This window comes from Anarhichas minor, unplaced genomic scaffold, assembly GCF_050575085.1.
Source record: "Anarhichas minor isolate MPS153535 unplaced genomic scaffold, ASM5057508v1 ptg000045l, whole genome shotgun sequence".
NCBI classification, from domain to species: domain Eukaryota; kingdom Metazoa; phylum Chordata; class Actinopteri; order Perciformes; family Anarhichadidae; genus Anarhichas; species Anarhichas minor.
Genome location: NW_027466491.1, coordinates 10,464,395 through 10,490,927, shown reverse-complemented (window position 1 = coordinate 10,490,927; position 26,533 = coordinate 10,464,395). Strand labels below are relative to the sequence as shown.

The 26,533-nt window shown below is 40.9% G+C and overlaps 3 protein-coding genes and 1 long non-coding RNA gene across 10 annotated transcripts; 3 read left to right on the top strand and 1 right to left on the bottom strand.

The window, feature by feature from the left end:
- Positions 1-888: 888 nt before the first annotated feature.
- LOC142970929 (uncharacterized) lies at positions 889-3,798 on the bottom strand. Its single transcript, XR_012959314.1, has 2 exons — positions 3,408-3,798; positions 889-1,773 (listed from the first exon to the last, which is right to left on the bottom strand). It is a non-coding gene; the product is annotated as an uncharacterized LOC142970929 (long non-coding RNA).
- Positions 1,196-9,800, top strand: LOC142970928 (ras-related protein Rap-1b-like). 4 transcript variants are annotated; one of them, XM_076111427.1, is made up of 8 exons: positions 1,196-1,464; positions 4,332-4,405; positions 5,330-5,398; positions 5,669-5,725; positions 6,024-6,164; positions 6,738-6,881; positions 7,014-7,106; positions 7,181-9,800. In XM_076111427.1, exons 2-7 carry the CDS (start codon positions 4,349-4,351, stop codon positions 7,098-7,100), a joined length of 555 nt encoding a protein of 184 aa, XP_075967542.1. In that variant the 5' UTR covers positions 1,196-1,464; positions 4,332-4,348; the 3' UTR covers positions 7,101-7,106; positions 7,181-9,800. The 4 variants fall into 4 exon arrangements, with proteins under 4 accessions (XP_075967542.1, XP_075967543.1, XP_075967541.1 ...); XM_076111428.1 differs by having other exon boundaries at positions 4,329-4,405; XM_076111426.1 differs by having other exon boundaries at positions 1,198-1,357.
- Positions 9,801-10,215: 415 nt separating this feature from the next.
- mdm1 (Mdm1 nuclear protein) lies at positions 10,216-22,865 on the top strand. 4 transcript variants are annotated; one of them, XR_012959339.1, is made up of 15 exons: positions 10,216-10,367; positions 11,510-11,609; positions 11,725-11,868; positions 12,002-12,175; positions 12,272-12,363; positions 12,452-12,586; positions 12,884-13,045; positions 13,166-13,284; positions 13,371-13,458; positions 16,583-16,791; positions 16,874-17,017; positions 17,440-17,522; positions 17,595-17,653; positions 17,829-17,954; positions 22,794-22,865. XR_012959339.1 is itself a non-coding variant. In XM_076111776.1 (15 exons), the coding sequence occupies exons 1-15, from the start codon at positions 10,350-10,352 to the stop codon at positions 18,578-18,580; spliced, it is 1,893 nt and encodes a 630-aa protein (XP_075967891.1). In that variant the 5' UTR covers positions 10,218-10,349; the 3' UTR covers positions 18,581-18,725. The 4 variants fall into 4 exon arrangements, 2 of the variants coding, with proteins under 2 accessions (XP_075967891.1, XP_075967890.1); XR_012959338.1 differs by lacking the exon at positions 22,794-22,865 and adding an exon at positions 18,399-18,538; XM_076111776.1 differs by lacking the exon at positions 22,794-22,865 and adding an exon at positions 18,399-18,725 and having other exon boundaries at positions 10,218-10,367; positions 13,416-13,458; positions 17,726-17,954.
- On the top strand, positions 22,790-25,812 carry il22 (interleukin 22). Its single transcript, XM_076111777.1, has 6 exons — positions 22,790-22,865; positions 22,958-23,196; positions 23,861-23,926; positions 24,022-24,171; positions 24,719-24,778; positions 25,390-25,812. Exons 2-6 carry the CDS (start codon positions 23,017-23,019, stop codon positions 25,492-25,494), a joined length of 561 nt encoding a protein of 186 aa, XP_075967892.1. The 5' UTR covers positions 22,790-22,865; positions 22,958-23,016; the 3' UTR covers positions 25,495-25,812.
- The last annotated feature ends 721 nt before the right edge of the window (positions 25,813-26,533 follow it).

Below are 26,533 nucleotides of genomic sequence, written 5' to 3'. Positions count from 1 at the left end.
TGCAGTAAAAGCACTTATACCACACTGGGAAAATACTACACTGTAGTAAGTAAAAGCCCTGCATTCAAAACCTTACTTAAGTATTCAAGTATTATCAACTAAATACAGTTAAAGTATTGATTGATCAGTAAAATGTTCCTATAAGTAATGCAGAGGAGTAAAAAGTACAATATGTATCTCTGAGATGTAGTACAGTAAAAAGTACAATATGTTCCTCTGAGTTGTAGTGGAAGAGAAGTAAAAAGTACCATAACATGGAAATACTCAAGTAAAGTACAAGTTTAATTTGTACTTTAGTACAATAGCCAAAATAGTATTTGTTTTCATGTTGAAGATTGTCAGTTGTACATTTTTTCTGAGTTTTTGTCATTTTATTTCAGTAAAAATAGAAACCACAATAAAAAACAAAGTACTTCTAGTATTGCTACTCTGCAGGAAGCGGGAAGCAGCTGAGAGTGAAGCTGAGACGTCACAAGAAAATAAGATCGAGCCAAAAAGTGACGAAGTTAGAGCAAAACCGGATGTAAGTGTAGACTGTCTTCAAAATAAATGCATAACATTAATGACTAATTGTCATAAGCGATATCTAGTCTTTGTTAAGTGTCTGACTCCGGGACTTTACATTTCTTGGAATTGGTGCAACTTGGAAGTCTTTTAAAAAAAGAATTTATAATTTTACAAATAATTTATTTTCTTTTTTGCTTTGTACTCACAAATTATCAGAATACATTTCCAAGGTGCCTTTATTCTGAAAAACTTGTGTGGGTGTCCGCTGTTAATTGCATATTAACTTAGCATGAATTAATAACTTTCATCACCTCAATTATATTATACTAGTAGTAAACTTATCTAACTTTCTACTCTCAAGACAATTCAACAGTAAATGTATCAATGCAAAGCCTTTATTTTGAAAATAAGAACTAAAAATGTATTTGTCCAAAATTGTGAAGAAATAATACATTTTAACGTGAAAATTCACTCACACTCATTACTTCTGTTTTTTAGAGCTTTCAACCACGCACACCACTCTTCATCAGTGTAAATTATTGCAATTTACAACCAGTTTAAAGCCAACATTCCCCCCCCTTTATTCTGAAAAGATTCACAGGAAGCACCGGCGTTCACCACGTCGAACTTGACGTCAGCAGCGGCGACAGGAGGGAGCGGCTCTGGTAGAGCGACATAGACAGAGAGCGAGAGAGAGAGAGAAACAGAGTGTGTGTGAGTGAGAGAGAGACAGGGACAGAGAGACAGACAGAGTGTGTGAGAAAGAGAGAGAGATACAGAGTGTGTGAGAGAGGGAGAGAGAGAGAGAGAGAGAGAGAGAGGGAGCATTGGAGTGGACGTGTGGATGACTGTGAGTACCGCTTGATTTCTCTCTTCTCCTTCTTTTCCTCCCTTTTCTTTTTTTTCTTCCCTCCATCATGTAGATGTAGCTTAACCCGGGACGGATCGTGACACAGGGTAAGGGGGTGAGACAGGCTGGTGCCGTGCCGAGCCGAGCTGGGCTGGGCTGGGCTGGGTTTGCGGAAGCGACCGGCGGACAGACAGACAGGAGCTCCGTTACTCCGTAATACTGTTGCTATTACACGCAGACAGACAGACAGCCGAAGGAACAAACATGGCGGCGGTGTGTCCGTCCGTCTTCACGCCTTTTTAAAGATATCTGCGTTCCAGTTCTCCGGCTTTCCTCCAGCGGGGCCTGCCGCCAGATCTGGCCGGGTAGGGAGCATTCTGAGGCGGCCTCAGAGCTGCGGAACTCCCGCTGCTCTGCTGGAGGAAAAATAAATAAATGAAAAGAAAGAGAGGAAGTAAAGTTATTGCAGACTGCGGAGTTTAGGAGTTTTGGAGGAACCTGTCTGTCGCTCTGCCTGTCTGTCGACCTGTCTGTCTGACTGTAGTGTATAGACAAGGCTTGGTTTTATTCTGTCAGTAACACACACACACACACACACACACACACACACACACACACACACACACACACACACACACACACGCGCGCACATACATATGCATTGAGTATTGACAGGCCCCACCTAGTTGTGGTTGACTCAGGGATCTCTCTGTGTGTGTGTGTGTGTGTGTGTGTGTGTGTGTGTGTGTGTGTGTGTGTATGTCCATCTTTCTCCTCCACCAACTTTACTTTAGTAGATTAACATCACGCTGCATTCGCTGCCTGTTGGAAAAAGCAGAACTACACACTTGGTGCACATAGCAACACGCGTATAGATCAGAGCGAGGTGATATTTCATTATGATATTAATATTGTGATCGCTAGAAACCACTGAGTACCTGTTTGATTGTCTGTGTAAATATCCTTTGAATGCACCAATAATCATCTGGAAGAGCAGATTCCTACCTCTTAATTGAAGCTACGCCTAAAATTAATTGGTGACAGAAATATTCTGATGCTTCTAATAGAAAAAGCCCAAAAACGTTCTCTGGTTTCAGCTCCTTACACGTGAGAATTTGCAGATTTTCTTTGTTGTAAACGGAATATTTTTGTAGTTTTCGCCTGTTTGTCGGATAAAATAATGAATTTGAAGTCATATTTTTCATCCTCTCAGATTAATTGATATTTTACAACCTCGACGTTGGGATGTTGAGCATATAATCTCACTATAACTCATACGTATTAATATTAAGTTACCTCATCGATATCAGCCTCATAACCATGTGGTTGAGATTTAGGTGATGTAGTATGTTATAACAGGAACAATATTTAGTTTAAATTATCAATCTCTGCACTATATTATTAATATAGTGCTCTGTTCACTACCTGATCAGGTACTCTGTTAGAGTACCTCACACTGATGTAGAGACATTGAGGTGGAGACACGGAGGTAGAGACATTGAGGTAGAGACACTGAGGTAGAGACACTGAGGCAGAGACACGGAGGTGGAGACATTGAAGTGGAGACATTGAGGTAGAGACATTGAGGTGGAGACATTGAGGTGGAGACATTGAGGCAGAGACACTGAGGTGGAGACACGGAGGTGGAGACACTGAGGTGGAGACACTGAGGTGGAGACACTGAGGTAGAGACACGGAGGTGGAGACATTGAGGTGGAGACATTGAGGTGGAGACATTGAGGTAGAGACATTGAGGTGGAGACATTGAGGTGGAGACACTGAGGTGGAGACACTGAGGTGGAGACACGGAGGTGGAGACACGGAGGTGGAGACACTGAGGCGGAGACATTGAGGCAGAGACACGGAGGTGGAGACATTGAGGTGGAGACATTGAGGCGGAGACACGGAGGTGGAGACATTGAGGTGGAGACATTGAGGCGGAGACATTGAGGCGGAGACACGGAGGTGGAGACATTGAGGTGGAGACATTGAGGCGGAGACATTGAGGCGGAGACACGGAGGAGACAGGTGTAGGAGGAGTCAAACTCACTTTCTCTTCTTCTTCACTTTGTGACTTCCTGTGATTCCCTGAACTCGTCAGGACTTGTTTCATCAAACTGAAGACAGACGTAGTGAGACGGTCCTGTTTAGACCTCCAGGCTCTGAAATCCTCCTCTGGTGATGCGTTCACTTGCACTATGCAACTAAAACACAGTGAGATGGTGCCCGTTGATGGTGAGAAGTGACAGAGTTCACACTTATTCACTTACAACAGGAAGTGAAAGTATGAAGAGTTGAGACACCCCATCGGCATTCTGGGTAAAATAACAAATGGCGGTTAGAAATGAGAGAGAGAGATGTTAATATTGGCAGACCCTTATTAACAAGAGAGATGAGAAGTCTGTGTGTGTGTGTGTGTGTGTCGTCTCCGTCTTGTTGCTTCTTGTTGCTGCAACGATAAACACACGGCGAGGCATGACTGGTATGCAAAAACACACACACACACACACATGAGGGTGCATAGCAACAGTGACCAGGAAGGATTCCACAGCTGTGACTTCACCACCAGCTGTGTGTGATCACGTGACCTCGCTATGTTTTTAATAAACACACGCACCCAGATGCATGCTGGGTAATTATGACCTCCCGGTGAGAGGGAGGAAACGTTGCCTGTGTGTGTGTGTGTGTGTGTAGATCCTTCACTCTCCCCCTCTGACTATTTTTCACTTTAAAGCTCATTAAACTCTTTGAAATCTGTTGAATTTGTCGAAATAAATGTTCCTTATTTCATTAAATGTTTTACATTTTAGTAATCTGTCTCTCTGTCTGTCTCTCTCTCTCTCTGTCTCTCTCTGTCTCTCTCTCTCTGTCTCTCTCTCTCTCTCTCTCTCTGTCTCTCTCTGTCTCTCTCTCTGTCTGTCTCTCTCTGTCTCTCTCTGTCTCTGTCTCTGTCTCTCTCCCTCGCCCCAAGCAGACAGACAGACAGTCAGGATGCGTGAATACAAACTGGTAGTTTTAGGATCAGGAGGAGTTGGAAAGTCCGCTCTGGTAAGTTATGAAACCTCGTTACTGTTTCCATTAAATCATAAAGTAAACAATATTCTACATGTTTGTTATTTTGAGTAAACCATCTTCCTCCTCTGAGCCATAGACCTCCATTAAAACAACGAGCCTCACTGTCCTTCATCACCATCTACACATGAGTTTGATAAAAACTACAGCGGCCATCTTTGTAGGCGATTACAGAGCGTCTTTAAACCCTTTACATTACATTACATTACAGTCATTTAGCAGACACATCAACATGCGACTAGCAGAGCAGGAGCCGGGGATCGAACCACCGACCCTCTGATTGAAGGACGGCCCTGCTATCCACTTAGCCACAGTCGCCCCCACACTTAAACCTCTTTAAGTAGCTTTAAGCTTGTTGGAATCTTAAATATTTAACACATTTATTCATTTTATTATCTTTGTAAACAACCGATGTTTCAATGCATGAGAGGAAACCACTGCTTTACACATAAATAAACTATGTATTTGGTTTTTGAGAGTCTTTTAATAAGATTTATTGATAATAATAAAAACCTTTAGGATCACATGAGAAAAGATGATGTAAATTATCAAATGGATCTCAGTTTATTTAGTTAATACATTTATTTAATTGTTGTTTTCTTCTCACTAAAACTACCTTTTCATGAACAACAACACAAAAAAATCACTATTTTGCAGATTTGATTTTATGTTTTAATTTCAAAATAAAAGCTCAAACTTGTCACACACACACACACACACACACACACAATGAGGTGCTTCAGTGTAGATGGTATAATGGAGACGTGTCAGTGTGTCACATTAATTCCATTCTAATGACTTCCAATGAGAACAGAACAGAGCTCCATTAACATGACTGGCCTACTTCTCTTTATCTGTCTCTCTGCCTGTCTGTCCCTCTGCCTGTCTCTCTGTCTCCAGACCGTCCAGTTTGTTCAGGGGATCTTTGTGGAGAAATACGACCCGACGATAGAGGATTCCTACAGGAAGGTAAGACAGGCTTTCAGCCCGTCTGTCTCTCCCGATGTGATGTGAGACCATTTGTAGTCACTGGTTCCCAGAGGACAGACTGGATGCTAATGCTAGCTGCTAACCGTCCGACCACATAACACAAAAAGAAGAAGAAGAAACGGGAGGAAAGAAGAACGGAAACAAAAGATGAAAATTCAAACTGATTAAATAATGAGTCCAGATGTGTGAATATTAAATGAAATATAATAAACTTAGATGATTTATTTGAGTTTGTTTGTCTCTTTGCAGCAAGTCGAGGTCGATGGACAACAGTGTATGTTAGAGATCCTGGACACAGCAGGGACAGTAAGACCTGTCTGTCTGTCTGTCTCACTGTCTGTCTGTCTGTCTGACCAGCCGTCTTTCTCCCGGTCCAACTGTTTGTCTGTCTATCACTCGCTGTCTCTCTGACACATGTCTGTTTCTCTGACCACCTGTCTGTCTGTTTGCCCACATATCTGTCTCCCTCCCCACCTGTCTCTCTCTCACCACCTGTCTATGTCTCTGACCACCTGTCTGTCTCCCTCCCCACCTGTCTCTCTCTCACCACCTGTCTATGTCTCTGACCACCTGTCTGTCTCCCTCCCCACCTGTCTGTGTACAGGAGCAGTTCACGGCGATGAGAGACCTGTACATGAAGAACGGCCAGGGCTTCGCTCTCGTCTACTCCATCACGGCTCAGTCCACCTTCAACGACCTGCAGGACCTCCGGGAGCAGATCCTCAGAGTGAAGGACACCGAGGACGTACGACACACAAACACACACACACACGCACGCACACACTCACACACACACACACACACGCACTCACACACACAATTATTAATGGATTTAGTCTTGTGGATCTATTGTCTTTAAATCAACTATTTTCTAAATTCATTAACTGTTTCAGTGCTATAGTTTAACTAGTATCTCTCCAAACCATTCAAACACACTGAATGAGAGGGTTGATTTGGTGTAACTAGTGACATTGGCTGGCCAGCTGATGGTACTGCACCCATCTGTAAAACCTCATAATGGAGCAAATTAATCAAACCTCTGGTGTTAAATATGAAAGTTAAAAGCTCATAAAACTGATTTCACGGCTATTTATGATACGAGTACAAACACCAAGCAAATTATCGCCAAAATAACGGCATCATCATGCAGATGTGTAAAAAGTCTGAATTCTTCCTCTGTCAGGTCCGCAAGACGACAAGCAAACGACTTTTAAAATGCTTGTTTTCTGCATGGAGTCTGGCTTGATCAGTGCTAGGCTATGCTAACAATGTACTTGTGGAGCTAGGCTATGCTAACAATGTACTTGTGGCGCTGCAGGTTCCCATGATCCTGGTGGGGAACAAGTGCGACCTGGAGGTGGAGCGGGTGGTGGCCAAAGAGTCGGGCATCGGCCTCGCCCGCCAGTGGAACTCCTGCGCCTTCCTGGAGACCTCGGCCAAGAGCAAGATCAACGTCAACGAGGTGAACGCACACATTACAGCTGGTGGAGCTCTGCACCTTTCTAGTTGTAACAATTTTTATACTTTTTCTTTAGCTTTAGATATTGAGCCTAAAATACATGTTTCTATATGTTTTATTTATGTTTGTGTGCAGATCTTCTATGACCTCGTGCGACAGATCAACAGGAAGAGTCCAGTTCAAGGGAAAACTCGCAAAAAGTCCAACTGCCAACTTCTCTAATAACAGGTACGTTATATACGTATATTAATAGACACAAACACAAATACTTTACGAATATTTAATTAATCTTCTCTTTCCAGTTTCCTGCTCACCTGACCGACAACCAACCAACCAACCAACCAACCAATCACAGGACATCTTCCAGCTGGCCACGCCCCCCCCCCCCCCCCTTTTTAACACAACCACGTCATCATCAACATCAGCCACCTCTGACCTAACAAACATCGAAAGACTTCAGCCGGCGATGATGATCATGACGATGATGAAGATGATGATTCTGCTGTTGCAGGAATGGGGGGGCTGTCCAAACAACTGCCCAAATTTAAACTACGGTTCCCATCATGCTCTCTGCTAGGCCACATAGCGCTGGGGGAGTGGCCTCTTGCTTTTACTTTTAAATGTTCTTTTTACTTGTTTTTCCAGCAGCTGGTTGAACCTGTGGATCCATTCAGTGATTATTATTATTACGGTGGTTATTATTATGATTATGTGTGAAAAAAAGATACAAAAGTCATTTAATGTTTTTAATTTTTTGGGGCGGGAGGGGGTAGCGGGTGCAGCAGGTCACACGGTTAGCTCGCCGCGCTCCGCTAACTAGCCGACAGATTTGGCAATATTTAGAGAAAATGCTAACTATCCATGTATGCTAATTGTCGGGTCATACATTTTTAAAGAATGTGGACAAAGCTTACATAGCTTTGGGCTACCTTGTTAGCATAGCAGCTAGCGCTCATGTAAACATATTGTGCGCAAATGATGCCGTTTGTGAGGTGTTAGCATTATGAATACATCCAAACGAGGACTGAAGGCTAACTATGCTAACACACTACTTGTGTGAGTGTTAGTATATTCACAAAGAAACAAAAGTGATCGCCGTGAGTTAGCTTGACAGCTTAGCTGCCAGCTAGCTTGCCGATAAGGAAAAGCTAACAAAGCTAAACATGCCGTTTGTAAACAGCGATGAGTTTCAAAACATCAAAATAAAACTAGCGCGATAGTAAATATCAGGCAGCGCTAACAGCCAATTTAATATATATTTATTATGTTTTAAAGGGAAGCTAATAATGCCACTTTAGCAAATAAATTACAGTAGCTGCGAGCTAACTTGTTAGCGTAGCAGCACGGTGAGCTGACTCTAGATCTGCTGCTCAGGGCGGACACGTTGCCTTTAGACAGCAGACTCACACTGGTCCAGTAGGCTACCGTGTGTGTTTTTGTGAGTGTGTGTGAGCATATTAATGTTGTTAACTCCTCTGAGAGGGAAGCGCTGAATTCTCTGTTCTTTACGTCTCGACTGATGTCAACTGTCCCTCTATGGAGGAACAAACTTCACCGAAAAAAAAGTTAGAGCTGGTCCTCCATGTCCCTGCATGCTCAGATCATCCAGTGTAATACTTCATGCTACCACGTTAGCATACACTGGGTGCAGTGGTAGCAGCTAACATGCTAAAGTGTTAGCATGGATGCTCTCATCATTCGACGAGAAGCTAAAATCTCAGTGTCTTTTTAACGGTAGCGCCGGCCGAGGTTCAACACCGACCGGAGGACGTTGGGCTTGAAGCGGAAGCCCCGCCCCCAAACATATTTTGGGGGCGTGGCCTGTGAAGCAGCAGCCACATATAAAAAAAAGAAGCCTTTTTCTTATATCCGTCTTTGTTTGAAATGTGAGTGCGTTGGACTCAGTGACCTCTGTGAGTACTGCTGTGCACAGTGTTGTACTACCGGGAGTACTGCAAGTACAGTGTGGTACTACTACTGTTCTCCCGCAGTAGTACGTTCAGTCATGTAGCATGTTGATGTTTCTGTCAGTACTCAGTCTGACCTCCGGGAGGTGCCGCGAACAGTTTGCATGCCGAGCGGGTCGAAGGTCTGTTTGCAGCTGCAGCGGATCATCATAAATAAATGTCATGCTAACGTGCTAGCATGCTAACAAATAGGAAAAGCCAGTGTTACGATAGCACTTTTAGATACATTTCAGATCAGCACTTGGCAACGCCGCCGCGGCTACAGGCAGACCTTTCTGGCTTCTGAGGTGCATTCGTCATTTTATGAGACTTCTGTGGCTGTAATGATTGACAGCTCAGGCCAAACTCATACAGTGTGTGTGTGTGTGTGTGTATGTAGACGTTTTGGCAGATCTAAAGGCCTCAGTATGCATACAGAGGCCTTAACGTCTGGGATAAATTGAGGTGTGTTTTTTCACTTTTTTAGAGCTAGGCTAGCAGTTTCCCTCTGCTTCCATTATTTGTGCTAAGCTAGGCTAAAGGCATCCTGGACCTATCTCTGTGCAGATTAAACTCATTGTGAGTTTCTGTAAAAACGAACAGAAGTCGCACCAAAGTGACGAGTGCAACACACAGCCGAATGCAAACTGAGTCATTCAAAGAAGAAATTATTTTACATTACTGAAATAAATCTGCTTCTTTTGTTCTCTGTATGGCATGATGACCAGTGAAATGTAAAAGGAACCAGTGCAGCCAGTTCAAACACCGGGTTCAACTTCTCCGTTTCCATTCTGCTGAATCGTCTCGGTTCAGCCATCGTCGGGAGTTTAAAACTGGTCTTAAAGTTGGTCTGAACTGGTTTCTTCCAGTACAGAAACCCACAGCAGCAGCGGGTGGAAGGGGGGGTGAAGCCAAATGTAAAGTAAAAACTAAAAAGCCTTAAATGAATAAAAGTGGTGCAATTTTGTAACAGCAACAGTGATGTGCACTCATTCTGGATTAGATAGATACGCTCACATACACTATAGACATATTTATGCATAATGAATGCATCCAGCGTATGTGACAATAATGTAAATATAGTTTGACAAAAACAAAATATTTCTTTTCAGCTCAAAACCTCAAGAAAAGACATTTTAATGTGGTCGAAAGCTCCATGAGTTTATTTTGTATTATTGTTTTTGAGCGGTTATTCATATTATTATTATTTTTAAGAGGGTTTATTATTGTTTTTGAGGCCTCGTTATTATTAACGTAATTATTAATTATATTATTGTATTATTGTTTTTTTCTTCTGGGGTTTATAATTATTATTTTGAGGGGTTATTATTATTATTACTGGGTCATAAACAGAACGAAAACACAGTGACGTCAACCCGTCTACGCGGCTACGTCAGACGCTGAGCTGCCATGGCAACAGCGGCAGCTTGTTCCTGTAACTAAAGCAGGTGAGCAGACAGTTAGCATGCTGGTCAAATGACGAAGAAGTGAGTTCTCGCGTTGGTTCGTCGGTGGCGAGAGCGCGATGACCGTCCGCTTCAAGGTAAGCAACAGGTTGTCAGGTGTTAGCATAGTTAGCCAAACAAACGGATGCTAACGAACCCAGCTAACGTCACATAGCTCGCTAAGTCATGAATATTCATGAACGGTTTGTGACTAAAAATTGGCAGCTTTAGCTCTCGTGAACGTGTCACGAGACTGGTGTACCGGACAGAATCGTGCACGAGACCGCAGAGTCAGGATAAGTGAGACGTAACCCGGATGTAATGAGCTAATCCAGCTAATCAGTTTCAGTTTGACATGCTGTAGTTAGACGGCTGTACTCAGTAGAAAGTACTGTTTACCTCTGAGATGTAGTAGTAAAAAGTACAATATTTACCTCTGAGATGTAGTACAGTAAAAAGTACAATATTTACCTCTGAGATGTAGTACAGTAAAAAGTACTGTTTACCTCTGAGATGTAGTACAGTAAAAAGTACACTGTTTACCTCTGAGATGTAGTACAGTATAAAGTACATTGTTTACCTCTGAGATGTAGTACAGTAAAAAGTACAATATGTACCTCTGAGCTGTAGTACAGTAAAAAGTACAATATTTACCTCTGAGATGTAGTACAGTAAAAAAGTATACTGTTTACCTCTGAGATGTAGTACAGTAAAAAGTACACTGTTTACCTCTGAGATGTAGTACAGTATAAAGTATACTGTTTACCTCTGAGATGTAGTACAGTAAAAAGTACACTGTTTACCTCTGAGATGTAGTACAGTATAAAGTACATTGTTTACCTCTGAGATGTAGTACAGTAAAAAGTACAATATGTACCTCTGAGCTGTAGTACAGTAAAAAGTACACTGTTTACCTCTGAGATGTAGTACAGTAAAAAGTATACTGTTTACCTCTGAGATGTAGTACAGTATAAAGTACATTGTTTACCTCTGAGATGTAGTACAGTAAAAAGTACAATATGTACCTCTGAGCTGTAGTACAGTAAAAAGTACACTGTTTACCTCTGAGATGTAGTACAGTAAAAAGTACACTGTTTACCTCTGAGATGTAGTACAGTAAAAAGTACACTGTTTACCTCTGAGCTGTAGTACAGTAAAAAGTACAATATGTACCTCTGAGATGTAGTACAGTATAAAGTACACTGTTTACCTCTGAGATGTATGTATTCATGTGTTTCAGAGTCGGAGTGAATACCAGAAGAGCTTCAGGGTGTTCCGGTCCAGAAGTGTGTCTCCTCAGCGCTGCGTCCCATTGGCCGGTCTGCGCTCCGACCAGATGGGTGAGAACCCTGAGACGAGCTCTGATTGGACAAACCTTAGTCTCTCTTTCTTTTGTTCTTTGAACCGAAAATTAAAAGTTCCAGCTTTGACATCAAATACATCTTTGTCTCTCAGGTATCAGCAGAGAACCAGGTCTCCAGCAGCGGAAGAGGCTCGGTCATGGTGGTCTGGCTCAGTCCTGCAGGTCTCTGCTGTGTCCTCCAGATCCACAGAAATCCCTCGCTGAGCCGGCTGCACCCAGAACAGCACCCCCTGCTGGTAGGAAACCTCTATTACAGACCTCTCTTCTTAGAAATACACGTTTAGCATGCTTGTATACTGACGTTAGCGTGTTAGCATCCTACGTAAGATAACAAGGTGTTCTTCAGACGTCCCTCTTCTTCATCACCAGCCTCGAGGAGTCGCTCGGCTCACAGGAAGGAGACGTCCCTAGGGCCAAATCCTCCAACACCTCCCGGAGCACGAGTTGACCCCGGATCTCCTGCAGACCCTGGACCTCCGGCAGGACCACATCCCGCTGCAGACCCTGGACCGTCAGTTGAACCAGGAGCTGCTGGAAAATCTGGTGAATACACATCACATATCTGCTTTCATTATCGTCTTACCTTTAATCTTTAAACGCTTTGATTCTGAGTATTTATTTGTTTTTCTGTCTCCTCAGTGAAGCCCCACCCCTCCAAGCTTGTCAACCAATCACAGCTGAGCCGACCCTTGACAGCAGCGCCTGATGGACAGCAGCCCTCGGCCAATGAGGTGAGCCGATATGTAGCCTTATACAGATTTACTGCTTCCGCCACAGGTGTGTGTCTCTCTGTTAGGTTCACCTTCATTTGTGACGCAGGTTCAGCATGCTCTGCGCTGCAGGGCGGGGCTAGAGGCGGGGCTAAGGACGGGAGGTCACAGGTCAGAGTACCACAGGCAGTTCAGCTGGAAGGAACCTGCAACCGCTGCTTCTCCCATTCTGACTGCAGAACAGGTACACATCCACCTAATACACCAAATACTACTACATGTTGTACTACTGACTGTACACGGATAATACTGCAAATACAAGAACTTAACATTATCATATAAGAGGGAGGTAATGTAGTATGTGTCATATATATCTGTACTATCATCAGTAGTAGTAGTAGTAGTAGTAGTAGTAGTAGTACTGCTGTGTGTCCGCTAGATGGAGGTAGAAAGTCATAAATATCAAATATAAATTCACAATAAGAGGAATGTAAACAGTACGAATGATTGCTGACTGCTGACCTCTGACCCCTGCATGTAGATGATCCGCTCCAGCAGGTCCGTGCCGCCCTTTAAGAAGCACCCCGTTCCCCTGGAGACAGAGTACCGGCGCAGCTTCCAGGGTCTGGCCCCGCCCACCGAGCCCCGCCTCCAGAAACACCTGGAGCATCATCAGAGAGCACCGCTGTTCCACGTAGACATGGTACACACACACACATACACACACTCTCTCTCACACACACACACACACACGCGCTTGTTGTTCCTGCAGTCATTTGACTTTTCACAATAAAAGTCCTGACTGAACTGTCTTCATCTACAGACCAACAAAAAGAGGAGGGAGGAGTCAGATAAGAAGCCACGCCCCAAAGTCGATGTCCCCGCTCTCAATAAAGCTGAAACCACGCCCCCTCGTCCACCTCAGGTTCAGAGAGGACACAGGTGTGTGTGTGTGTGTGTGGTGTGTGTGTGTGTGTGTGTGTGTCGTGAATGTGCATCACGTTCCTGACCGTCTGTCTGTCTGACAGGATGTTGACAGCCTATGAGAGCAGCTTTCGTTCTCCCCTCCACAGGATCCCAGAGGGAGGCGGAGCCACGGACGGCGACGCCCGTCAGGTCAGAGTTCAGACTCATTGTGCCACGTCATAACGAGGGGGCGGGTTCACGTTCTGTCTCCGTTACATTTATCAAGATGAGAAGTTGATGCTCGTCTGTAACCTAGCTTAGCATAAAGGCTGGAAGCGGGGAGAAACTGCTAGCCTAGCGCCATTTAAAAAAAAACAAAAAAAAACTTGTTAACTAACAAGCTAGCAGCGGTGCAGGAAGTAGTCAGATCTTTAATTTAATTACCATATATTAAAATACCACATTGTAGAAATACTTCTTTTACTGAAGTAAAAGTTCAAAAATATTAGCATCACAATATACTTGAAGTATCTAAAGTACTCATTATGCAGAATAATACATAATATTTTATTGTGTTTTAATCATTAATGTATAGCAAGCTAGTATTGGTGGAAGAAGTAAAAGTAGAAATACTACAGTGTAGAAATACTTCTTATTTTACTGAAGTAAAAGTGGAAAAATATTAGCATCAGATTATACTTGAAGTACTTAAAGTACTAAAGGTAAAAGTATGCATTATAATACATATTGTAGTCGTATTGCTGCATTAATGTGTTGATCACGTTAATGCTCCCTGGAGGTGTGACCACCTGACTGATGTAGAATCTAACGGGACTGAAGACTGCTGAAGTGACGGATCGATGTTTCCTGATCACTTCCATTGAAGTGTTATTTTCGGGGGATTTGCACACTGCCCGCCTGCTCAACTGTGTTTGTTGCTGATCGAAAACCAGAGTGCTGAGTGTCAGCTGTGAAACCACAGAGCTTCATTTCAGGGAAACAGCTCACTGCACGTCACGCACACGCGCACACACACACACACACACACACACACACACACACACACACGTAGGTTCCCACCAGTCTTGTGGAAAGTGTTTGAGGAGGGGGGGGGGGGGGGGGGGGGGGCAGCTGCTGCTTCTGCAAGATGAAACACTTTTTCTGCCTCAAATCAGCAGATTTCTGCAGAAAACATGAAACCGCTTCATGCAAACAGCGTAAAGTAGATCCCCTAAAGATGTGCAGGGAAAACATTTTATACAACTCCACATGAGCGCCGGGCGATTGGACAAAGATATCTTTTTATTTAGCCAACACGGTAGATAATGAAGCTGTAAAGTGTGATTCAAAGCGTGCACGAAGAAGAAGCATCAGTTAGAATGGATCCATTTTATGCAGCGATCTCTGATGAGTCTCGACTCTTCTAGTGGTGGCTGTTCCATCAACTTGTGCTGCAAAGCGTCGTCAATTCATGAATCATATCTGAGAATTAGTCTAAAAACTGTAAACAAACAAAACACCCGTTTGTTCATTTGGAGGCTGTTAAACGAATAAAAACCAATGAAGAGGATCCTCTAACTTTACTAGTTTCACACTCATTGCCGGTACAAAACACTAATATTGCTCCTTCCTGCTATTATTATCTTATGATACAATTATTGACCAAAGGATATGAATTTACACATAAAGAAAATACAGCTTGTATCATAAATCACAGGGTTGAGATCATCTGTAATAACTCTTCATGAAGCTTCACGTCGTCGTGTTCAGCTGATTGCTGAGCAGAGATCTCACTTGTGTCCCGATTAAAACCCAGATCAGCCCAACGAGGTGATTATCTAACGTTACTCACTCTGTACTGTTCCGTCTATAACGAGTGAGAGATATTCCTGTTATTTAATCTGCTCTCATTTTTAACTATAATCAAATGAAGTATATGCTGGAATTAAGCATCAGTTGACGTTTTACAGAGACATGGATGTAAACTGATGCTTGACTGGTCGGTGTAGGAATATAAACCACGAGGAGGTTATTCTAGTTTATAATAATCTGGTTCGAAGCGGCTCTACGTTTGTTTTTTTGTGTTTCTTTTTCCTTTAAAGTGTTTGTAAAATAGTTTTAAAGACTTCTATAATCACTTAAAAATGTAATAATTAGACTTCTGTTGTTCCTGTTGTCATTTAACTTTTCACAAATAATAGTCCTGAACTGTGTTTCTCAGGTTTAGTGGATTCATTATGTAGTTTAGTATAAATGTGTGTAAATAGTAAGGACAGACTGGACTGATCTGAGCCAGGTGAAGCTAATAAACTGTAGATTAATTTACTCATTCATTTAAACTAATCACGTGATCTCTTCTAATGAGTCTGAGAGTTTAAATGTGTGCCGACGTCAGCAGGAAGCGATGAGGCGTTCACTGGTTCAGCGTACAGATGTGCAGCATCAGGCTGACGGTTGGTGTCGTGGGGGTTGAGGTTTAGCTTCAGAGACACGCTGAGGTTGCGTTTGAAGAGGAGGCCGGGGTTATCCGGGGTCTGGACCGGGGTCAGGTCAGGTTTACCAGAATCTACGCCTGAAACTCAGACGATGAGTCTTTAATCTAGTTTAACGGACAAAACTTCTCCCCTTGAAACCCGTCGTTCAGCATTTCTGCCTCTTGTGTTTATTCTGTTTTATACGAGTCGATCACAAACATTGCACACGTGTTCTTCCTCCTTTCTCTTCTGTTTCAGTGAAGATGAAACGTTGAAACTTCACACTTTCACACTTGTGAATCTTGTTTTGTCATGTTGCTGCTTCCTGAACACTGAATGTGTGAACTCTGTTCCTGCAGCCCTGATATATATATATACACACACACACACACACACACACACACACACACACACACACACACACACACACACAGGTATATACACACACACACACACACACACACACACACACACACACACACAGGTATATATATATATATATATATATGTGTATATATATATATACAGTATATATATATATACAGCTATATATATACAGTGTATATATATACAGCTATATATATACAGTATATATATACAGTATATATATATACAGCTATATATATACTGTATATTGATCAGGGCCACTACGAAGGACAAGTCAGTGTTCATGGTACTTTAAACTACTTCTACTTTCAGGACCAAATGAATCTGACCTCCTGGTGGCGCTAGAGCTCATTGAGACCACAGACTGTATATCAGAAGTGGACGTAGTAGTGTGGCTGTAGACTAATTCCTGTGGATTCTTATCTCCTGGACTATTGTGACACAAAGGTGTTAAAGACTCACTTCCTGTCCAGGTGAAGGAGTTGAGGCAGAAGGCCTCGTCGTACCGCCGTCGAGCCTGGGGAGCTAACTTCGACAGAGACCACCTGAGCCAGCTGCTGTCCGAACACAACGCTCTGTGGGAGCCAACGGACTCCACGGACTCTCCCACGGACCCCCCCACCCCCCGCCTAACCTTGAACAGCCGCGGCCCTTCCCCCCTGGAGGCCCTGGACCTGGCCAGGTGAGAGACGGAGAGACGGAGAGAGAAATCAGCTCAGAGAAGCTTTCAGACGACGCTCTAAGTCTTTGTGTTTTATTTCTAGCCGCTCCAGTAGCTCCAGTAAGAGGTCTTCTGTTACGAGCTCAGGAGACAAAAACAATCAAATAAAAGCACAAACACCTCCAAGTCCTCCTGCTGAAGGCCGCACGGCCTGGGGAGAAGAAGAAGAAGAAGAAGACACAGACGAGTAAGTGTTTCAGATTCTGCTGTGAAGAGTTTAAGTGTTAAACCAGTGTATATATATATATATAATATATTATATACACATATATATTATATATATGTTATATATATATATATATATATATATATATATATATATGTATATGTATATATATATATATATATATATATATATATATGTATATATATATATATATATATATATACATATATATAATATATATGTGTATATAATATATATGTGTATATATGTGTATATATGTGTATATATGTGTATATAATATATGTGTATATAATATATGTGTATATAATATATTATATATATATATATATATATATATATATATATATGTATATATATATATATATATATATATATATGTATATACACGGTGTGTGTGTGTGTGTGTGTGTGTGTGTTTTTAGTGAGGAGGGAAGGTTACCGACTCCGAGGCTGAAGATACGACCGGTTCAGAGAACTCACCATGACCTCACCACACCTGCCACTGGTACACACACACACACACACACACACACACACAGTTTGGACCACAGTGTGTGACCTCTGACCTCTCTACCAGGAGGAGCTATACTGGTGGGAAAACTGAAGAGCCGTGATGAATCTTCTCCAAACAAACGGGTAATATTATAATTTAACACATATAATATTGCCATATATTATGTTATATTATATTATATTGTATTATTTCAGAGGTGTGGGGCAGCTGTAAAACAGAAGGAGGCGTGGTCAGATATTAGCCACACCCACCTCCCTTCCTCCTCCTCCTCTGTCTCCTCCCCCAACCACAAACCAGCCGCCAGTCCTGCCTCTAAACCAATCAGGATGAAGCAAACGTCCCCTGTGGCCCCGCCCCCGCTGGCCCCGCCCCCTCAGCACTGTATCCAAGGAACGCTGAGAAACGCTGACTTCCAGCACAACGGTGAGATACTCGTGTTGGTCGTTAATCAATTAATCAACCAATCAATCACACACACACAGGGACTCCCCCCTTCTCTTCACTTCCTTCTCATTTTCTTTTCATCCAGTTTTTCTCAACAGATCAGATTTCATATTTTCCAACCGGATCATTTTATTCACTGAGTTGATTTCATCATCACGGGAACGTTAACTTTAACATCTCCGGGTGTATCGAGTGATCGGGGGAAGTTTGAGGATGACACCTGTACATCAACACCTGTTGGGTGGATTGAACTGTAAAAACGTTATTGATCCTCTGACTCAGGTCAACGTGTTAAATATGATAAACATCTTACACCTGCAGAACTGAAGAGGTTCACAGCGTTACCGATACACAGAATATATATATATATAATATTTAGTGTGATCAATAATCAATAACCGGGCTTCACCTGTGTGTCCTCAGGGGAGTTGGGTTTGAGGTTCAGGGAGCTTCAGTGTCCAGCAGGAGGCTGCTGCTCTGATGAAGGTGAACAAGACGACCGTCTGTCGGTGATGTCGTGGCGTTCGGCGGCCTCGTGCTCCGCGGCGTCCGCCGTGCTGGAGCGCGCTCAGAAGAGACGGGAACACTTCTGGGGGAAGAGATGATGTTTAGTCTGTAGTCTAGAGTCTAGATACTGGAGTCTGGAGTCTGGAGTCCGTCGAGCTCTGTTGTACAATAGTTAGTGAGAATAATGTATTTTATATAGATGAGTAATGTGACTCATAAACATTTTGTTATCAAAAACAACAATATCTGTTTGTGTTTGTTGAATTTTGACCTCTTCTCTGGTTCCTCCTGAAGGACAGAAGTTTAGAGGAAGTTTCCCAAAAAACTTGACGTACTTTCCGTTTCTTCTTCCTCTAAATAGTTTCATCGTCCGGCTGAATCTCCAGTAATAAATACATACGCTGAATTAATAATTAATAAATACATACGCTGAATTAATAATTAATAAATACATACGCTGAATTAATAATTAATAAATACATACGCTGAATTAATAATGAAATACATAAGATTAATTCATATTTAATGAATACAGCAAGGAAGGACTATATGCAGCAAACTCAAATAATACAAGTTTGTTCTACTGTGAGTAATAAAAGCTTTGTGTTCACGATATAAAATGAAATTAAAATAAATTAAATTCAGAAGGTCAAAATGAACAACAAGGAGCAGAATCAAGTTCTATGAACTCACAAGTTAATTATCAAAGATATTCACACATTTGTAAAAATAATTCATATGAAAGACATTTAATAAACACAACTTTACCTGACTGATTTGTCTAAAGTACGTCAGAACCAGATGTCAAGACTTTAAACCAGAGTCACACTAAATATCATCTTTGGTACAAATGGGTTAAATTTCTCATAAAACAGACAGAACAACATAATTATTAGAAAAGAAGAAAAGATCAAAACAAGCTTGTGAACATATTAAAACATTTATTTGTTCAGTTTTTAGATGAATATAGTGAAGTATAAAGAAAAATATTTACCTCTGAGATGTGGAGTAGAAGTACAAATATAGAAATACTCAACGGAAGTACGAGTACCTCTGAATTATACTGTACTGTACTGTACTTCCTCTAATGTGCCGTTTTCTATTTATAGTCGTCTTTATTAATTTGGGATTTCACAACAAAGTTCCAGACAATATTATCTTTATTATCAGTCTTTAAAATAAATGTTGATGCAGTCGGATGTCGTAGAGGAGGAAGAACAAACATCGTCATCACTTCCTCTGGACACGGACCGATTACCTGGCAACAACTCTCTCACACACACACACACACACACACACGCACACACACACACACACACACACACACACACGTGAATGACCTGGAGCTGAACCAGCTGACTGTGAATTCCCCTCCTGTGGATTTACGTGTGCGGGGGGGGGGGGCTCTCCTGGGACAACATTTCATCAATGTGGAACACAGACAAAAAAAGATCAAATAACAATGTTTAATATGTGCTTTATGTCTAAAGATAGATTTAAAATGTCAGTAATGTTTAAAATACATTAATATAGAAAAATGACTACATTTTTAGCCCTTAACAAGGAACGATCTTTTTTATTAGTTACGAGCACTAAATAATAATTACAGACCTGTAAAGTGAAGTCAAAGCTTCATGTGTTAAAGCTGCATTATCTCTAGTGTCCACCAGGGGGCGACTCCTCTGGTTGTATAGAAGTCTACGAGTCTCTTGATTTATTACCTATTTATTACTTTTCGTCTTACAACTTTAACTCTTTTCACTGTTTTCAGTTCATGAAAAATTTATTGTCAAATTTTGGGCCCCGTAAAAATGTCTTATTCTCAGTTTTGGGTTGTACTTAGCTCCGCCCTCTCGTGGCAAAGAATCAAATCAAGATGGCGACGGCCTAAATTAAGATAAAAGCCAACATGCTGAACTCACGGCTTCAAAACGTTTGTCAACAAACTATAAAATATATATATATTTATATACTGTATATATATACAGGATGTATGTATATGGAGTCAAAAAAATAAAAAATATATGTATATATCATATCATAATTTCTAACCACACTTACGTCTGTATATATAGATCTATAAACACAAACTGAATGCATCAAGGTGCTTAATATGGAAAATAGTAGCACTTAAAGTACAGAGAATTATTGAAATAAAAGCCCAAAATACAATAAAATAAATAAGATAACATGTTGGAACTAGAGAAATAAAGCTTGTCGATAACGGCTGATAATAATAATAAATAATACCTAAAATAAATCTCAATGGCTTCTGCTGGAGTGACGGCACTCTGTATACTAGATCACATCAAATATCATATTATTTATTCATTATTATTGATTTGTTCCTACTTTTGAACAGTCACAAGAACAAATACAACAAAATGACATGTTTGTTATTGTGAATGAAACCTCCTCTGAGTGAGATTATCTTTATCTTTATTATCTTTATTAAAACACGTTTTTTGGATTTATCTCCAGACTTCCAGCCGCTCTGCTCAGCTCATCATGCCGCTGGTTATTTCGCTCTGCTCATGTCGCTGGTTATTTCCCTTTCTTTGTTAACTGGGTGTTCCACTTCACTCCTCTTCTCACTACGTACAACGTGTTGCAACATGTCATGACTAACGTCTCTTTTTGTGACGCACTAGACACATAAAACCTCATTTGATGAGTTCATGGAACCCATTTTTTAATAATTAGTGCAATAGAAGCAGCATTTTGATGAGAAATGAAAGACGAAGTCTCTTTTTCCATTAAATAGGTCTGAAGTGTGACCTGATATCACTTGGATATCTATCTAGCCGTCTCTGAGGGATTCACACACCCACAACCAACACAATAAATGAAAATTAGAAAAGAAAAAGCACCCGGACACTTGATCCTTTAACTTCACACCCGTAAAATCATAAGCTGCCAAGAAAATAACTGCCTGATGGGAAAATACTGGCGTTCTACAAAGAGAGTGGAAAACATTGGCATCGATCAACGAGCCCAGCGTCTAGTCTTCCTCTGTAGTGGCTTCAGGTTGAAGTGGCCCGCTGTGTGGTGGAGTCCCACAGGGGTCAATCCTGGGTCTTCTGTTGATCTCTATTCAAAAGCTTCCCTCTGGGGAAATCATCTCCAGTACTGATTACAGTGCTGATGTTCACTGTTATGCAGATGATACACAGCTGTTACATAAGATCTTGTGTTTCCTTATCTCTTGAAATGTACTGCAGATTGTCCAACAGTTTCTACCAGTTGGATCATGAGGTTCTTATGAAGTCGGCCTCTGGTCCTGGTAATGATATATTATACAGTATATATATACTGAAAATAATCCGAGCTCCTCTCAGCTTTACGCAGCTTTAAGCTTGGTTTATACTCTTATATAGTTCACTGATAAAAACCTTAATAACATTTCTGAAGATTTTACAAAGACGTTTTTAGATGATTTAGAAACATGAAGTCTTAAAAATCTACATTTGAGTAAATATTTTGTCAGACGAATCAAACTGATATTCAACCTTTGTTTCATTATTTTAATACTTGACTTCTTTCTTTAGAGGGTTTGCATAAAGGCGATGAAGTATGCATATTAATTTGACATCATTTATTCTCTGAGCAGCGCCCTCTAGAGGCATCTAGAGGCGCTGCAGCATAATCATGGATTCAACCCTCGGCTATGATGTGCAAAAATCAAGTGTTATTTCTCATAAATGTGCCGTCGATTAGCACTTCTTTCTATTGTTTTTATTGAGACAATCATAAAAATTATTGGTATTAATATTTAAAAAAGTAAATCTTGCAGCTGAAAACAAATCATAAACGACTGACTCCATATTTGTTTTAGTTATTGCATCATGAAAATATACAGTGTTACAAAATTGTTTCCTCTTCGACATTGTTTTACCTTGTCATCATTTTAAATGCCATATAATTAAAAAACAATAAGACTTAATTGAGGTTTGTTGACGATTAAATGTTGCGTAACGTGATGAATCTATCAGAGCTGGTTGGACGAGTTTTTCTCTTCAACAGAGGGGAAGTTTATACAACAACTTCCACACACACACACACACGCCCTGATAAAAAAGGAAGTGATGTCACCGGAGAAGTACAATTAAAAATACTCTTTTAGAGAATCGAGTTTGTCGTCACACCTTGCCGATTCATTTCCTCTGTGTAAGTGACAGTAAACACAGATTGTACCAGCTCAGCACTGACCTGTGTGTGTGTGTGTGTATGTGTGTGTATGTGTGTGTGTGTGTGTGTGTGTGTGTGTGTGTTGTGGGTTTTTGGATGGTTACCTGTCCTATATTTGAGCAGCGGTGGGCGGAGGACTGATCTGTATAAAGAGAGGAGGCAGAGAGACGTCTTCACTACAGCATCCACTGACAGGTGAGGAAACACACAGATGCATCAGATTAATAGTTTCATGTTTTATTTAATAAAATTTATAAGTGATTTAAAATCTGTTTTCTGTCTTGCAGTTGAAAAAACCTCTCTGACTCTGACTGAAAGTCGTGAAGATAATTCATCCACCTGAACCATGAAGCTCGTCGCCGCCACACTCGCCTCTTTCGTCCGTCCGACCGCCGCCGTGCTCATCCTCCTGCCGCTGCTTCTGATTGGCTGGGCCGGGGCAGCAGCGCTCCCATTGGACCAGCCGCTCAGCCAGCCGCTGAGAAACAGGGAGACGTACCAGGCCGTCCGGGACGTGTCGCAACACGTGAGTGGCCAATTAAAAAAAAAATATTTGAATTGTTAGTTAAGTCTGGGTATTTTATTGTGATGACAAAGAAGTATTTCATAAGTAAAAGTAACAAAATACTACAAGTAAAAGTCAAAATCAGATTTATGTTAAAGTACAAAAAATATACTTAAAGCAGAAACAACATTGTCTACATTAATGATATATTGTATGAGTATTATTATTTGTAAGCAGTATTTTAATGTTGCAGTGTGTAACTACTTTGTATATTGTTCGGTTAATTGTGAAACCTGAACCTGTAAAGTAACTAAAGATAGTGAAGTATTTGCTTCAGAATTCAGGTGATGTAAAGGTATCATGTCGCATGAAGTTTAAACACTTTAGTAAAGTACAAGTACATTAAAATTGTACTTAAATAGAGTACTTGAGAAGTTGTTTATAAGTTACTTTTAATTCTAGAAGTTTAATTGTAGAAAAATGGATTTAAATCTCAGAATTGAGGCTTTAATCGTATTAACTTTTAAAATATTGTTTTGCTTATCAAAGCAGAAGAAGAAATAAAATGTGACGAATCCAAATGATAAAAACCTTTTAGAGGTTTTATTTTAGGTTCCTGGTCAACGTTTGGGGTTGAGCAGCTTGTTCGCATTATTGATGCTAATGTGGTTTCCTGCCTCTCCAGGCTCAGAACGCGCAGACGGAGGACGAATCCAGCATCAGACTGATGCCCAGAGTCAACATCGACCAGGTGAGAATCATCCCGTGATGTTTACCACAAATAAACAAATCATCAGCAGAACATCGAGGTAAACGTTCGACCTCTGACCTCTCCGTATCCTCCAGGACCACCTGAAGATCTGCTGCCTTCACGCCAACATCCTGGACTTCTACCTGAACAACATCCTGCATCAGCGCGACAGCATGCATCCCAACATGCACCGGCTGAAGACCGACCTCACCCGCGTCAGCGAGGACCTGCAGTCCCAAGGCTGTGTGAGTGTTTTATTCTGCTGCTGATGTGAAGCTGGTTAGCTTAGCTGGAAACGGGGGGGTGGGAAGCTAGCCTCTGCAAAGTTAAGAAATGCTACAATTTGCTGTTTAGGTGAAAGATAGATAAGAAGATTGATACCACAGTGATTACGAATCTGCAGCTAGCAGCTGGTTAGCTTAGCTTAGCATGAAGACTGGAAACAGGGTGAAATCTAGCCTGGCTCTATCTGAAGTTAAGAAACACGCTTTTTTACTTTCTTGGTTAGAGTTAGCTGAAAATATTGATACCGCAGTGATTAAGCATCTGCAGCTAGCAGCTAGTTAGCTTAGCATAAAGACTAGAAACAGGGAGGACAGCTAGCATGGAAACAGTTATATTATGTCGTTTTATGGGGGAAACGTGTCGGACTACTTCTTGTTTTCCCTTGTTTTCACTCTTTATGCTAAGCTAAGCTAACCGTCATCATTCATATTTAAGCAAGCAAAGCCCAAAATTTAACAGCTGCTAACCTGCGCTATGCTAACCTGCGCCTCCTGTCTGTCTCTCCAGAACGTGACTCACTATCACGATCATCATCACGCTGTGGAGTTTCGCAGGAAGCTGAACCAGGTGAGATTTCACTCCCTAAATAATGACACTTTATTAAACTATGTTTCACATCTATATATATATAACCTGACATTATCTCACGATAACAAGCTTAACACACCAAATATGACAAGATAGTTATTATATTGCTTCATTTTGTGACACATTTAATCAATCAGTTGATCGACAGAAAGTTAATCGACAATTATTTTCATTATGAATTAACATTTACGACTTTAATTCCAGAATTTTGACTTTATTGTGAGAAATCTAGTTTTAAATCTTAAAGTTATTCCGTAATTCTTCTATTATTTTCTGACATTTTATCGACCAAACTAATTGATTAATTGAGAAAACAATCAGCAGATTAATCGACAATGAAAACAACTATGTTATAGAGCGTCATGAACTCCTGAAAACAGCTGTTTATCAAACAGCTGTTTATCAAACAGAAACAAACAGAAAGGAAATAGCGCATTAATCGGGGACTATTTTCAGCGGCGGATGAATCCACATTTGGTGTTCTAGTGAGTTTTTATGGCAGCAGGACGTCTAATAAACCACAGAAGAAGAAGATAATCGGTCCTTTGTGTGTGTTTCTATTGTTTCTAATGTGACTCTGTTGTTTTCAGATGGGAGGAGAGCGAGGGATGAACAAAGCTGTGGGAGAGATCGACATCCTGTTCACTTACCTGCAGGACTTCTGCATCCAGCCCAGAAACGACACCGCCGTCTAACGCCCGTTTCTACTGTTTCTACTGAACTCTATTTATCATATTTATCCCCTTTTATAACAGACACTTTCATACTTTTATTTATTATGGATCTATTTCATTTGAGAACGTATTTAACTGTGTTTTTTGATACAGTATTTATTTGTGACTGGATTAGTTATTGATCTATTTATTGATCAGAGTTTCGATGCTCTGGTTTTGACCATGTTGCCATTTTATGGCTCATTAATATGAAGGAGTTACAGTATTTAAACGTTACAATGAATCGACTGTGTCACAAGATTTACTTGAAAACAAATAAAGTTTGGTTTTGAATGTGAACGTTGGCTCGTCTTTCTGCTGGTGTAGTACTAGTACTAGTAGTAGTAGTAGTAGTAGTAGTAGCAGTAGTAATAACCCTGATATTCAGACTGAACTGTCATTTTATTTTCATTTGGAAGCTTTGGAAACATTTAGTGGGAGCAGTTAACTTCATATTAGTCACGTTTATTCAATTTATGTTCTTATATTTTTATATACAACTGTAAACGTCTCATCCAGTTGAAGACATTCTGAGGTCGTTATTGTGAAGAAGACGTTCTCATCATTAAGTGATTAAAACGTCTTCTCTCAGACTAGAGGAGATAAAACATCCCAAATACGTTCAGTGAGTTTAATCAACACTTCTCATCTCTGACCATTTGTGGTGATTTTAACAAACAGTGTGGGAGTTTGCAGTGACTCATATGTCACATGTGTGTGTGTGTGAGTGCGTGAGTGTGTGTGTGTGTGTGTGTGTGTGTGTGTGTGTGCGCTCTGGGCAGTAAGTACTTTTTATTTTAATAAAAGTAGCAACATGTTACTGAGTTATGCAGAATGAAATCACTTTAATTAAGGTGGAGCTCATTTTAATTTAATTTAATTTAATTTAATTTAATTTAAAAGACATTAAAAATACGACATTTATGTTTTATTTTATCTCTGAACAATTTGATTGCACCTAATAAGATGAAATAAAAAGAAGTGAAATAATAAAGTGACATTTAAACAAAAGTGTTATCAA